General features: G+C 34.9%; 1 protein-coding gene across 5 annotated transcripts in view; it reads left to right on the forward strand.

The window, feature by feature from the left end:
- LOC131435315 (MOB kinase activator-like 2) overlaps nucleotides 1–13129 on the forward strand; it is a 220864-nt gene extending 207735 nt beyond the window's left edge. For all 5 annotated transcript variants that reach the window (XM_058603038.1, XM_058603034.1, XM_058603035.1 and 2 more), the window contains 3 exons: nucleotides 1984–2080; nucleotides 4078–4365; nucleotides 4439–13129. In XM_058603038.1, the coding sequence (XP_058459021.1) occupies nucleotides 1984–2080; nucleotides 4078–4365; nucleotides 4439–5000 (947 nt within the window). In that variant the 3' untranslated portion in view covers nucleotides 5001–13129. The remainder of the gene's footprint in view (nucleotides 1–1983; nucleotides 2081–4077; nucleotides 4366–4438) is intronic.
- The last annotated feature ends 2830 nt before the right edge of the window (nucleotides 13130–15959 follow it).

Genomic DNA, 15959 nt, shown 5'->3' on the forward strand with positions numbered 1-15959 from the left:
AGATCGAATATTTTTCCATACATTATCAAGATGGAAGTATATTCAGAGACCTAAAATTATTAACAAAAAATCATCACTCTGTTGTTTATCGACGTATTTAAGGTGTTTGCCAACTTTTGTATGGAGAGGCATCACTGTGCCACGGGGGACTGGTTTCGGTTTGTGCCCTTTGAATTCAGAACTTATACTGCGAATACTATGGACTGTGACAATTGACTGTAAGTGATTGAAAATTTTTCGATCATATGCCAAGCAGTGGTGATTGAAAAAGTTGTATGCAGATAGATTTTGCCGGCGTACACTCGTTTCTTCGCATCTATCCCGTATCCTCCGTGAATAGCAATTGGGCTGTTTTATAAGTATTAAAATAAGCTGGTCTTCCTCATATCCACAAGCTGTGAAGTGAACATCATAACATTAAATTAAACATTATGCTCAAAGTGCTGAGCGTTTCGCTATGAAATCTCGTACAGCACGGCTCACTGGAGGCGTGAATTAGAAATTCTTCAATAAAAAATCCCAGATGTGATTTCGGCGATTTGAGACAAGGAACGATTATCTCGCTTCTGTCCACAGAAAGACCATAATGTCTCTAGCAATATTTCAGTTTTTTTTGCAGACTAACAAACGTTTTGAACGCGATTTAAAAAATGTTTGGGAACTTCAAACTTATCAAATAATGCGAACTGTTGTTAAGAATTCCTTTATTAGGTGGTGCCAAAGTGCAATAATATTTTCAAAATACTTGTGACTTAAAATCGTGAAGATTGAGTAATTATATTAAAGTGCCTATTAGATGGTTGATAAAGTATTTCGCAAATCTCTAAGGCAGCGCTAGTAAGCATGTGAAGTTCTTAGCTTCTATAACTAGGAAGAGTGTCTTCGACAGAGTTTGTGAACTGCTCAGGGAAAGATAAATTGAAAATATATTTTCTGGGTGGCACCAATAAGCTGATAAAGTATTTTCATGAATAGCCTCGGTCATCTGGAATCTTTCAATATAGTGTTTGCTTAGTAGATGTTTTGTAATTTTGCTTTAATTATGTAGAAATGCTATATAATCGTTGTAAAAATCGATTTGTTTAAGATTTATATATTGAATGATCTTACAATTCCATATAGTAAATATTGCTTTCAAAAATGATGATATAAAGAAGAGCGTATTTCTCAGATATATTGTTTATTAATGTACAAAAAAAAATAATTTGGTCATACCGATTACTGAAAGCACCGGAAATAATGGTCAAAAGATTTTGGTATTAAACTCACATCAATTGCAACGTCGTATAACCACAAAAGACGAAAAACACGTGGTACCGAGAGGCATATTTTTAAAAAACTCCATAAACATAGGATTGACGAAATTATTGTTCCATTAAAATTTAGTTTTGCGTGTTTGTATCGCCTCTTGAAATAAATCAAACTTCGATGCCTTTAACAAGATGTAAAGTTGTGATACCATAATGTGATATCAATTAAAAAATTGATAAGTTGAAATAAAATTAAAATTTCCATCTGATATTGCCATCATAATGAGATTGCCGTTTGTTCTCATTTTCATCATTTTGAACACTTCAATCGGAGTTGGAATGGCATCAATTGCTAATGCCATTTCATACGAAAATCATGATGCCTATCATTGTTCTATCCGTCAAGACCATAATAACAACGCAAAATCACTGCCTTTTCAAATACCTCTTGCGTGAAATTGTAAATAATAATTCAAAACTTCTGTTCGTATTTTTAGGAAACTTCGAACCTTAAAATTACTTCAAATCAGTAACCTTACCAAGGAAGGGTTGTCATTATAAAAAATGCAGCTTTTCAAAAACCGCAATACAAATATTGCATTCTATAACTGTGAATTTGGTACTAAAAAGTTGAAACAAATTCGTTAGTTACCGTGTATTTTACCTAACGAGATAACTTCCTGAAACCGTTAGTTACTAATGTTTGAATATCTCTCTGTTTCTTTCCAAATAGCACTGGCGCTTTTCGAACATGTCAACCTAGTATACGGAACAATTAGCGAATTTTGCACTACATCCGGCTGCCCCGACATGACCGGACCAGGAACTAGGTAAGTTTAATTCACTTTCACGACAGACACATAAACAGTAGAGTTAAAAGGTTCGAATCATCAAACCACTCGGCTGGTTATTTTGTATTCACACTACCACAGATAGCAGATATATAGGCTCCTATATGAATTGTTTGAAAAAAATTTGAACGAGTAGGCGAACGCTTGCAGATGTCACCGCGATCGTTACAATTTCAGGTGCTACAATCCCATTTCGTCAAATTTTTGTTGTAGTGTACGTCAATATCACAAGTTATTCTTTTTGAAAATTCCGGTTGAATTCACATGTGAATCTAGCGAAATATAATACGAGTTTTTCACTTGCGGGACTCACAGTTTACACACATTTTGTTTTGTTCGAGTCTGGGTATCTGTTATCTGTGATACTAACATGAAAATGATTTTAAGTAATTTGTTCAAGTTCAGCTTATTTCCATCGGTCAGAATGTTCGTGAATCGACAAAGTTTAAGGGTCGTTTCTCTATTGTGGAGTGGTAACATTTTAAAAATTTCAAGGCAAATAATTTTTAAATTTTTCGCAACGTGCATATATGGGAAATCGGGACAGACACGCCCTCGTTTAGATTTCGAGAAAAAGACTAACAAAGCAAATAAGCTTAGTTGCCTTGGAAATTACAGTTAATTAGAATTCCCGAAATTTTCTGGAAAATTATTTTCGTTGGACTGGTTCATTCTAGTCAGGCGCGTACCCAGAAAAAAATGTCAGGGGGTGTTTTCTAATATAGGAGAGACCGGGACTAAATTGGACACTTTTAAGAAATTTAAAAAAAAAACAATAAAATTGGGTTTTTACTCAAATCATCTCTACCGCGTCATCTCCAAGTGTGTTTACAAAATCAATCTATGAATCGAAATAATAGCAGGTTTATAAGATTTTTAAGCTGCCCGGTTTAACCACGTGTCCGGTCTAGACCCTGTTTCCACTAATAATTCTTGAGTTTCTGACAAAAGATCTGTTCCTATGTTGTTTCTGTATTATTTTCCATTACAAGGAAACAGTTTCTAGGTATTTGCTTCTTTTGGGAGATGGCATTCTGGGGAATGGTATATTCTGTTGTATGTCTTCCTACTAATTAGTACCTTCGTGAATATGGTTTTCTGGAGAACGGTACATTTTGGGGAAAAAACTTCGTTGCTTTATTTTCTGGGAAATAGTTTTCGGGAGAAAGTCGTACAACCGAGTAGAACGATATAAAAATCGTAACTTTCTATTCGTTTGAGACGTTAGTAAAGACAAAATAAGTGAGATGCAAATAGCATTTATTTTACGTTTGCTTCGAGGTTTATATTGGACCGTAAGGTGGCATTAGCAGTTCAACATAAACTGCTAATGAACTGATACGTTGAAGACGAAACGCAAAATGAACATTAAAATAAATAGCTGGCTGGGATATTTGCTCCGGTCTCCCTAAATATAATGCCATGCAAAAGTCGTCTTGAAGCCGGGTTTGGTCCAACGTAAATGAAACTACATTCCAACAAACTGAACCCGAAATATGTTGTACAGTATATTCACGGATAGTGGAGCCAACCATCTATGGTTTAAAGTTGCTGTTGTATATTTGATAGAACTAGTTGGATGCTGTGTATTCTGCGTTTTACGAAGACTTCGTTGCTCTTTAACGTTTAAGTACATGTTATTCAAGCCTTCAAAACCTACCGAGAAACTATCATGTTTGTCAAGCATTGTTCGGATTAATTACGTAAGTCCTAACCAAGTTACCAAAAGATTATAAAAGATTTTAGTTAATTCTACCTAACAGAGACAAATATAACACACATACTCAGGTTGTGAAACGTCATTCCTGTTACACTTAAATCCTCGTATTCTCGGAGTATTGTTCTTTTTTTACAAGGGTAGCTGTGAGCCTATGGCACCCCTAATTGATCGCTTATCTCTTTATACTAACAACAAAAATATGACGCCCAACGTTCGTTCTGATTTTACTCATCTTCCAATTCTATTTCTCTTCCAGAATGTATCTGTGGTTCGATGAGAAGGGTAAGAAGACGCGTGTCGCGGCACCCCAGTATATCGACTATGTGATGACGTTCACGCAGAAAACCGTCAGCGACGAGTCGATATTTCCCACCAAATATGCCAATGAGTTTCCTAGTTCGTTCGAGAGTATTGCTAGAAAAATTTTACGTTTACTGTTCCATGTGATCGCGCACCTGTACGCTGCGCACTTCCGCGAGGTGGCACTGCTGGGACTGCACGCCCATTTAAACCTCACCTTCGCCCATCTGACAGCGTTGCATAGGTAGGTATCGATCCGTGTTCTATATACTGATTGTATGATTTCAAGTTATTGATAGAATGTTTGTTACTTTCAGGCGTTTCAATTTAATAGAACCCAAAGAAACCGAAGTTTTACGTGATCTAGAAATCGCTTTACGCTTGACCGACGATCCAGTACCTGCGTCCGTCGGTGGCAGCACCCAGCAATCCAGTGTGGGATCGGATAGTGCATCTGTATCAGCGACATCCACGTCCACAGCCTCAACCGGTGGAAGTACGTCGGGGACAGTGACAGGAGGTGGACTAGTCGCAGTGACGGCGGGGGGTTCCTGTGTGGAGAACAATAATAGCAGCAGTAGTGATAGTGGCGTTGCAATGATGCATTCGTTGATAGATGGCGATGCGACGGCACAGCCAATCTGCAAACAACCGCTAGAATCGGGCAATGTAAATAATAGTCATAATGCTACTAGTAGTAGAGAACAAATGATGCAGACGTGTGGTCCCGGCCTAGGGGTTGGCGGTGGTGGTGGCAGTGGTAGCAGTACCGGAAGTGTCGGTGTGATCGGTTGTGGTGTAGGCTACAGTACCGGTATCACCAGCAGCGGCGCCAGTAACAGCACCCAGCAGACCTCCAATCCACAGACAACGGCATAGTGGATACGTTGGACAGCTAGTGTGGGTGTCGGAGCTGGTACCATTTTCCTGCTGGGCGGGGCTGCGTGTTGTGGAGCTTTTCAGCTTCAAACCAATCTCTGACCAAAATGTGATTTATTCCCTAGCAAAGCAAAAGGAGACAAAAACAAAGTATAATGCAAACAGAAACCCGAAGAATGCTTAATTCTTAGAACAACCTCTAGTTCACAGCAAAACAAAAGAAGCAAAGCTGGTTATAACAAAAGCGAAGACTTTTTTCGATATCCAACAATTAGGATTGTTTCTACAATCAAGATCTACAATACACCAACACATACACACTTACAAAGATTGGCTAGCACACATAGAGCAAACAATAGCCACTATCAAAACAGACAGGAAATAGAATCAAGTGTTAACTCCTTCGAATTACTTGGCTAAGTTGATAGAATTCATGTTGTGTTTAGATAAGTTGAAATCTTAGGTAGGTTCGGGCAGGCACTGTTATCCGCACGAAATCGCGACTAGTTGCTGCCATTGTTGATAGAATGAAATTCAATCGAACATCGCAGGGAAAAGAAATACAAACAGTCACTATTAGGTACATTGTTTGCATCCAACGGCAACTAATCGCTACTTACTACTACACAATTTATAGATAGACTAACGACGATCGATACGTAAGTGCGGTGAAGCAGTACGTTCTTGTGTTCTGGTGCGTGCGGAAGAGATCAACCCAGCTCGGACAGTCACAGTGCAACACAAATACTAAAAGTAAAACAACCGCAGTAGAGCCTTTTCTTCTCTTTTGATAGAATTATGATTGTGATTCAGTAGCTATGGTTTACTTTTACTGCTATTATTACTTTTAAATTAAAAACTATTGTTGTTTTTATTAGTTAGGTGCGGATTTCATGTTTCCTTTGCTTGTGGATTCTTTTCTGGAGCAGAAGAATTGCTACAATCAATCCTTCTGAGATGTGCAGTGTATACGTAACTTGAGCTGTGATTATCTTGAAGTTACCGGTTTGCTATGACATATAAATTTGCGGATTTCCGAGCGCCTGTTTGACACAGTGGTATGACGTTCCATACTGACGTGCTTGAACTGTCGTTTGTGGTGAAAGTTTAAGGATTTAAAATGATTTGCAAATGTGAACGGGTGAAAACCATCAGCTGGCCTCCCTTGTACTGTAATATTCAACAATAATATAATAAAAATATTGTTCAAAAATGGTGAAAAGGTCCCTCAGTTTCTGTACCCTCACCTCACTAAGCACAAGCAGAAAAGATTCAATCAGCATTAACAAAGAATCCGCCCAAAATGAAAATGTTTCATTTGATTAGTTTTAATAAAGTCTAATTTGTGGAAAACGGGCTAAAACCTCAAACAAATCAGACCAGGACTAAAAACAACAAACTCCTACGACAAAAAGTGATATTCTCGATTTAATAATGCCTTCGCTTAGTAGTGTATATTTACAAAATCTTTCTCTAATCTATTTCTATTTATTACACGAATTTTTCATCGTGATATGAAAGCTATTTGTTTCATTGCTTTTCACTTTGGTGTTCTTTTGATTCTATTAATTCTGTTCCACTTCACTTCTGATAAACAATTTTTAAAATTCTTGTTCACAACGAACATGTATATGCTTATGTTTTGCTTTATAACTAGTTTTGTAGAGCATTGGAAAACTAAATTGTCAAAAATTTGAAAAAATGTCACTAGCAGCCAATAAAGAAACAGAACGAAACGAAATAAACTATCATACTGCGTAATAAAGCAAAATAAAAACAAAAACAAACGCCAACATACAAAAACACACACACACTTAGAAGCAAGCACTGTTTGCTAAACCAGAACAAACGAGTAAAACCTTTAGAAACCTTAATGAATAAATAGTAAACTTAATAAAAAATACTAATATAATGAAATGATGAAACTGTTGCTGCAATTGATACATTAAAGAAAAAATAGGCAAGTAGAGGAAACAGAGAGAGAAAAAAACATGAGGTCTATATATTTAATAAAAAAAAAAGAAAAATAAAAATAAAGGAAAAATATATTAACATATACTCGTTGTTGTTGGCTATGCCATTACATTGAAAGAAACTAGATTTTCTAGCAGTAAGCAAATCGAAACAACAAAAAAAGCAGAAACTTTAATGAGCATACTAGAATGTAACTAAGAGACAAAAACCACAGTGCGATTGATTGCTGTTTGATTGCAAATAACATTTGCGAATCCGAAATATTATTATTTTTTAAGACATTCATTAAAATTTCTGTTTTTCCTTTAGTAGCCTTGATTCGTACTGCTTCTGTTATACTTTTGAGTTCTCTTCATCGGAACCTCACTACAATTATATAGTTAATCTGTTCGCCTAGATTAAATATGTTTACAATTAGTGTTTTATCAGATTATCATTAGAAGCAACAACATCATCACCATTATCATTATCATCGTCATCAACGTCGTCGTCGCCGTCATCATAGTCTTCACCATTCATCTGGTCTTCTGTTGGCTTCAGTTTGCCTTAATCGGACTGCAACAAGATATGCATCAACCACAAATATCAGTTGTAAAAGAGCACATATGAGACAATATAATATAATCAGTTATAAGTTTAGAACAATTGTCGAAATAACATAATCAGCAGGCGTTTCGCCAGGCCCAGTCAAGTCATTTGATTTAACAGACTGGAATAGTTGAATGGGATAAAAAAATCGATTGAAAATTCAACCGTCGCTTGAAATTGCAAGTGAAAAGCAACTCGATTGATTTGATATGCCTATCGACCAGAAAAGTTGATCAGTTTCAATGTAATGAAACTGAAAGTACTCATATGTGATAACTCAAACAGAGTTTGATTTGTTATGTACAAACAAACACAAACCATATAACACAGAATAACTGAAAACAGAAATCAAGTTAATTATCTATATTTATTCGTTCAATCGAGGCAGAATAAATACATTGAACTGCGGAATCGAGTATGCGATTAAAATAACCCAAACAAGGATTTAAAAGTATTGAAAATTCAGATAAACGAATAGGTAAAAATAGAAAGTTCGAACTTTGCATAGCCGTGATTTAAAAGAATTGAAAATTCATCTAAACGAATAGGTAAAAATAGAAAGTTCGAACTTTGCATAGTCGAGATTAATGATGAAGAAAAAACTGTACATATTAAAAAGAGCGTAATGTTATGCTGATTGAAAAAAGTGGCCTTTAGAAGAAATAATTGTCTATTGCGTCCCGCAACTTTCCCGTTAAAAACACACACATACACAAGCACATACAGAGAGGATTATAAATTTATGTTACGCTTACTGTGAAACCTTCCGCGCATTTCGGTGCTAATTAGTAAGCATTCGTGATTGTAAACAAATCTATTGCTGTTTACAATAGTTGCAAAATACTATGAACACTGTTTTTATGTTTCAGAAGCAGCTGGATATGGTCGTAAAAAGTTTGCCATTTTTTCGGGTTAAGTCAAAGCACAATGCACAACATCACCATTAGATCGAATAATTTGATTCTTAATACTTTTTACTTTTGATGGTGAGACCACGGAATGAGATCTTTCATTGAATTGATAACACTTCGTGTTTGTATCTATACCATGTCAGTCATGTCCTGCAACTTCACTTTTCGATTTTTCATGACGATGGAATGAACTGTTGAGATGATTTCCGGAACAACAGAGTTAGTTGAATAATGCTCATCAATCCATTCCTTTGCTTGCACAGTATTTTTTTACATTTGAGAACAAAAATTCATTTATTTCAAATTTTTCAAAAGTATAGTCACTGAAAGCACAATAACTAACACACTGATGCACCGTATATACAATTTCTGGGTGTCTCTTTTGAACGCTAGAGAAATTTTTAATTAGTGACGCCCAGAGCTTAAAATTGTTACGCATTCTCAATGAAAGAATCCAATCCAACAGCCTCATTTTCAATATTTTACTTTCCCATTCCTAAATGACCGACACCAGAACAAACAAAACGAGACGAAGCATTTTCGTTTTTCATTGAAAAAATATGAGAGAATAATTGCCACTCTTTCCTCTATGACAAGACGAAACCGAACTAACGTCTTCAGGGAGCATCAGCAGAATTTCAATTCTCATTCTTTCATCGATGTATTGAAAATCTGTGACGCTTAGCTATAAATAGTGACTAAAATATGACAAATCGAAGTAATTACATCCCAGAACCTTTTTGAAAACCAAAACTACTACAAATTCGAGCACCAACAGGTAAAAGTTATTGTGAAAACTTTTCTGTCATTTTCGATTTTCACAGCTTCGGTTGAATATCGACACTGCATACTATGAGATTTTCAATGAAAACTGCAAATGACTGAAAGAAATAACACAATCTTGAAACTACTCTCCCGCTTATGTCATTGACTGGACATGGATTTCGTTCTCATAGTTTGCAAGCGAAGCTGAGAGTGATAGTAATTTCTCGTCATTTTTGTCTATTTTAAGTCAATGAAAATGACTTTTATTAGCTCTGGTGACGTCATCTGTATGTCAGATTGAGGGCTGGTACATGAAAGAATATAACAATGTTTAATTGTAAGTGTATGTTTCATTTATAATTTTAATATCCCATCACTTTATTTATCGCAGAATTTTTACTCGTTTGAATTTCATGCGTTTTCGGAAATAATATTTCAAGAAATATATTGTTCTACAAGTAAATTTTTGTTTGCACAGATTATCTGCAGATTCTGCATCGCAGTAATAGAAAGGGGAGCGGATCTGCGTTCGTTAACGTCATACTCTGTTTGGAAGCTGATGAGACATCTTCTGTTGTGATACTACCAATGCAATGAATCCGATCAGATACTACAAGAATTTTCCGAGAGTGATGTAGAAGTTTGGATTATCCATTTTCAAATATAGAAATTAGGATTAGTCGTTTAACCGAAGTTAAGTTAACATTAATAATAAGAATGATACTACTCGAATGATGTTTTAACGCCATTTATTTCTACTATGTTCACGTCACTATACACAACAACACTTTGAAGATACGTATTTCGAATACTTTATGTATTCATCATAAGTTACATCAATTTTCCCGAGTAAAAGTAGGGTGGCTCCTGAAAAATAACTTTTTGTAAACTAACTTTTTTATGAAACGTTCTACAGAAAAGTTGTCTTCAGAAGAGTTATTGAACTAATTATTGCGCACAATTTTGTTCAACCAAGTTTTTTTCATATGAGCTACCAGTAAAAAGTTATGATTGCTTTTTCACCAAAAACTAATCAAGCTTCAAATATCAATATTTATTAGATCGATAAAAATGTATCCTATGCAGTTCCTGAAAGGTCATAATATAAGTAAAAACTGTAAGGGTGTTATTTTTTTAAACTTATTTGAATTAGTCTTAAAAATACCTTTAAAAATCTCAAAAATATTGCATAATTCTTAAACGCCTTAACGTATCAACATACTTTATTCAGCAAAATAATAGTATCGAATTAGTTCTACAAATGTTCCATACACTGTCCTTTCGAGAAATGAGACACACAAAAACTACAGCCGAAAATTGATTGCAGAACAATTTTAATTAATTTATTACCAACATAACTACTTCAATTGAGTTTGAGCAACTGAGGATGGTTATTCCGAACTAGTTGGCCATGATAAATCTATGAACAGAAATTTTCATGACCTCGACTACAATTCCAACAAGCTGGTGCAAGTTAGTAATATGCAAATATTTTTGTCCACATCGTGCCAAGACGCCTATGACACTGGCCCTTCTTTCTCATCCACTTGTGTACCGAATAGCCTGTAAAAACCGGAAAACGACGCACAATGAGTTTTGGTTCTACTCATTTTGACAAACTAATGATTTTCTTGGGTTTCAGGAAGTGCTTCGTCTTACAAAAAATCTATTTTAGGCTGTAGTTTTTGTATTTGAAGCTTGACTAGTTTTTGATGAAAAAACAATCATAACTTTTTACTGGTAGCTCATATGAAAAAGTTTGGTTGAGCAAAATTGTGCGCAATAATTAGTTCATTAACTCTTCTGAAGACAACTTTTCTGTAGAACGTTTCATAAAAAAGTTAGTATACAAAAAGTGATTTTTCAGGAGCCACCCTACTTTTACTCGGGAAAATTTATGTAACTCGATCAAATGAAAAGCTAGAGAGGTGCTTTTTCAGCAAAGTTGCTCAAAATAAAATTTCCTACAACTTTATTGTACAACAAAATCATTTTTGAGTTCAATAAAGGAAGTTAGATTCCAGATTTCAATCTAAATGAGGACCACCCTAGTAACTTTTTTCATCAAAAAGAGCGCCATTTGATCACACCTTTGTGAAGACACCAACTACAAAAAACTAATATTTAATAGTGAAAATATTTTTGTCACGCTAATTTCCCGTTTCGAACCATAGTGCAATGTAATCCATATCGACGCTCGACATGCTGCCATCAATGATTTACAATATCCTGGATTGGTATGCTCTATTTTATAAACGAAATTTCCGAGTTACAGGAAATTCCGACATTGTCCTTCTCTACTATATGTCTTGCACTAATCAGCACATTTCCCATTGATAGATAGAAATTTCAATTTTTTATGATCTAATCTTTCCACTCAGGCAGAGCAATGCGCTTCTCCTGAGCAGCTTTTGATAATTAGATTCCAAAATTTATTTTAAATTTTGGAATTGCAGATATTGTCAGTATCATGTGTAGCCTTATATTAGTAAATATATTGCATGATGTGATATGCCGAAAGTTTTTATGAAAATCTTCCTTCTACTTACGAGTCATTTTCCTCCGTTACGATAGAGGTAGTTAGAAGTGGGCGGATTGAAAGATTTTCGTTTAATATTTGTTGTTCGTACCGCTCCACCACAGTTTTGTTGAAGTTGAAAATCGGACCAGAATAACAAAATTGTCACTTGAGTCATCTAGTACTAAAAAAAGGTGCCCACATTTTGTTCTCTCTCTCTCACTCACTTTCTCTGTGATGGTACTACTAATTTATGAATAGGAGGCTGCAGACGGTTTTTATGAAAACAAGTTGACAATTGAAAGTCACCAAGTATGTTTTTAAATTTCAAACAAAAATTACAGGGCATCATAACGACACATGAGTACATTCTTTATGCGAATATGCCAACCGTGGTGGTTATTAAATTTTTTTTCGAGACAAAAGAAACATCGGCAAACAATTTACACCATAAGGTTTTGCTCTAATTCGATTGAAATTAAAGCTAATAAAACCGTTGAAGCGAAATCACTCAAAACACAAAAATCAGAGAAAATTTACATACAACACCATTGATCAGATCACACAGTTTGATTTAAAAAAGTATAGTTTCCGACACAGTAGTGCAGTTAGTCGAAAATTAATGAATAATTTGCAACTTTTTTCATCGTTACAATACAGTTTGTTATGTAGATAATCTTTTAAATTATTCTATAAAACTGAATCTTAAACTTACCATTTAAAATTGAAAAGTTTCATCTACAAGCTAGATGAAAAGAAATTAGTGTAAGCACTAAAAAAATCAACTCGTACTATTCATGTTTGCACGAAACATTTTCAAACCGGAACGTCTAATAAATGTACGACCCACAGAAACCCAATTTGTGAACCCACAACAATCTTGTACATAAAAATGTAGCGTATATTCAGAGAACAAAGATCGTCCACTGCGACAGAAAATTCCCTGTAGAAAAATGAATATTCTTATCATTTGAAGTAGCGATCATGCAAATGTTATTACCAGACGGTGTCTAAACATCTGTCGATTACAGAGTAAAATAAAGACCTATGAATATGTTGAAAACATTACCGAACTAACACTTATGGTTAATTGTGGTAGAACGCTATCAAGTAGACGCTTACCTCAATCTAGAGAGAAGTGACGAAGAACCGTACTATTTGGTTTACAGATTTAATGTAGAGACTGGACTAAACACACTATAAATAAGTAATTGAAGACCTAGATTTTTTTCATGTTATCAATTCAGACATAAACTGGATACAACTAAGCAGATACTGGCATAAAAATCTAAGGAATCTGTGAATAATGTTTGATAATTGATTAAAAAAGAATAAAGAGATACCTTATCCGCCTCACTTGAATATTTATCAAACTGTCTTTCATTTGTTATCAGTTATGAATCAGTCTACTTCAGTCATGAGTGGATTATGATTGGGACGGCAGAAACAACGAACACGTTAGTGATAGGAACAATTAGATTATTTTTCATGAAAAATCGTTATTTACCAAAGGGACCAGAACTTTGCCTTTGTCTGAACTCGAGAAATCCATGTAGCTGTCTTATGTCAACAACCTGCTCACTATGGTAAACTTTTATTTATTTATTATTTCAAATTGTACGAATTTTATCATTGAAACACGAGCAAATTTTGTATGAGAATAGATTGTAGCTTTTGCTGCTGCTTCATTAAAGTTTAGTAATTGTTTTGAGGAGTAATTATGGATATTTTAACAAGCATTGGAAACATCTAAATGAATGTTTTATTCTTGTATTGCACCGAGAATTTAAATATACGACAGCGAGAATTTAAATATGCTTTTATATGTTTCATGCCTTTTTCATGAAAAAAAGGTTGTGTAATTTCTGTGAAAATCGTGTGCTGAATTTAGGCCCGGAGGCCGAACTGTCATACCATTCGAATTAGCTCAGATTGCCAGCCATTCGATATAGTCAACGTCACAAAAGAGTTATGTGCATGTATTATTTTGTGAAATAACTTAGATTCAAATGAAGGGTCTTGTCCCATACAATTTATTTTAACTTTATCTGGATCCGAATTACATATTCGTTTATCAAAATACACTCATGTAATTTAAGTTTTTTGCGCTCGTTTATCACCCTATAATTCCACAATCAGTTGATCTTTCATTCGAATCTTAGTTGGAGAGTATCGGTGTTTCTATCGCTGATAAAATCATGTTTCATGATGTCAAAGCTCGAGCGGTTTTCTCGAATAGTTCATTATAAGATTTTTGATTTGACAAGTAATTTGTAGCTGTAAACATGGAACTCTAGTTTTCGTTACAAACTAACGTGAGATATTTTTCGAGTTCAGTCATGCAATGACTATGGCTTTTTCATATTCTACATTGGCAATACACTGGTGTAAGCGGAATAGGATATCTTTATTAGGTTCTAGTTCGTGTGAGTGAAGTCGGTATTACATTAGTGGAGCAGCTAAATAAACAAAACCGATTCTTAACAAATTATGTCACGCCGAATAAAAAAAACTGCCCCCCTCTTCCCCATGTAACAATCAGTGACAAGTTTTGAAACTCCCCCTAAATAATTACGTAACAATTTTCTTCATCCCTATCCCTTCTCCTAATTAGATATCATTTTTTTAAATTCCTTTGGTGCAATGATGACTTTCTCAAAAATTAGGAACTTCATTCGGAAGCATTTTGTAATTTTGTAAATGAATCTTTTCAATTATTATTTGTCAAATCATGTATATATTTCTGAAAACATTTCTAGATGAGAAATTGTTTCGTTTTGTTCTGTGTAGAGTAACATTTGTTCTAAGCTCTGTTCATTTACAAAACATGTTACAATGCTTCAGGTTCTGTTTGAGCTATAGCATATATTTGGCCTTCTGAATTATCCGAACGTCGATATTGTTGGCTACATTTGGAAACCTGTTCCAATTCACTTGAACGTGTAACGGACCTTTCTCTTAAAAATATAAACTACTATGGGATTCTTCGGAGAATTTTCATTTGGCTCTTGAAATTTTTGAAACTTGAAAATTTGTAAATGCAATCAAACTATAAAGGAATGACGATTAACTAAAATTTTAGAACATGTAACTTTCGTTTGCATTGGGTATCGCATGTGTGACCAATGGCACGAAACAAGAACAGCATATATTTCCAAAGCTTATTCGAATGGGAATTTTCTAGCTAATTGCACTCAAAAACTCCCGAATCGGATGTGGATGCAGATAAAATCAAGCAGTATAAGAGATATCTTGAAATTGATATGAGTTCCACTTCTGATTCATTGGGCTGCAACTTCGTTAACTTCTGATACAAGTCATTGGAAATCAATGTGGTCAATAGAGTTGCAGTCAATCATCCAAGAAAAAATAAAAATGTTGTTGGCTGCAGGCAGGCGCGTACACAGGGGGGGTTTTAGGGGTTCAAACCCCCCCTCGAAACAAAAAATCACCATGTTCTAAAGACCCCCCCCCCCCCCCCCCCGAAAATTTTCTCTGGCTACGCGCCTGGCTGCAGGCAGTGCGAAGTTTGATACAAGAACTTGAAACTTTGCTGTTTGGGAAACAAATGATTTGAAGCTTTGTTTAAGAAACAACCATTTTTCCTCAATTTAACAAAGGTGATGCAATTCGTTAAGGTCATTTGGCATAACACAGTTTGGCGTAACGCCGTTTGGCATAATGGTTATTTAGAATAATGGTTATTTGTCATAATAGTTATATGGTATAATGGTCATTTGGTATAACAGTCATTTGGTATAAGGCCATTCGTCATAATAATAATTGGACTCGCAATATTTTAATCTAATGTGGAATTTCGTTTGTGTTTCGATCGAGTGATGTTTTGCAAGGAAAACTCGAAGGTAATGTGTGAATTTTATATTCGGTCCAAATGTTCTGAGGATATTAGGTGACATATCATTAGATTTTTTTTAAATTCTGTAGTTTCTGTAGCACACTATCATTTTATATAAGCAACTCACTTAGTGCTAGCATAATATTCTATTCGTCATAGATGATTCAGGTCGAGACGACCGTAGACCATTATGCTAAATAACCATTACCCCAAATAACAATTATGCCAAACGGCGTTATGCTAAACGGTATTATGCCAAATGACTTCTTTGTTTTCTATGTTTTATTCATAATCCATCACAGAATCAGCAAGTCTCAAGCGTTCAACATTTTGACAGGAATATGTAA

This window comes from Malaya genurostris, chromosome 3, assembly GCF_030247185.1.
Source record: "Malaya genurostris strain Urasoe2022 chromosome 3, Malgen_1.1, whole genome shotgun sequence".
Taxonomy (NCBI): Eukaryota; Metazoa; Arthropoda; class Insecta; order Diptera; family Culicidae; genus Malaya; species Malaya genurostris.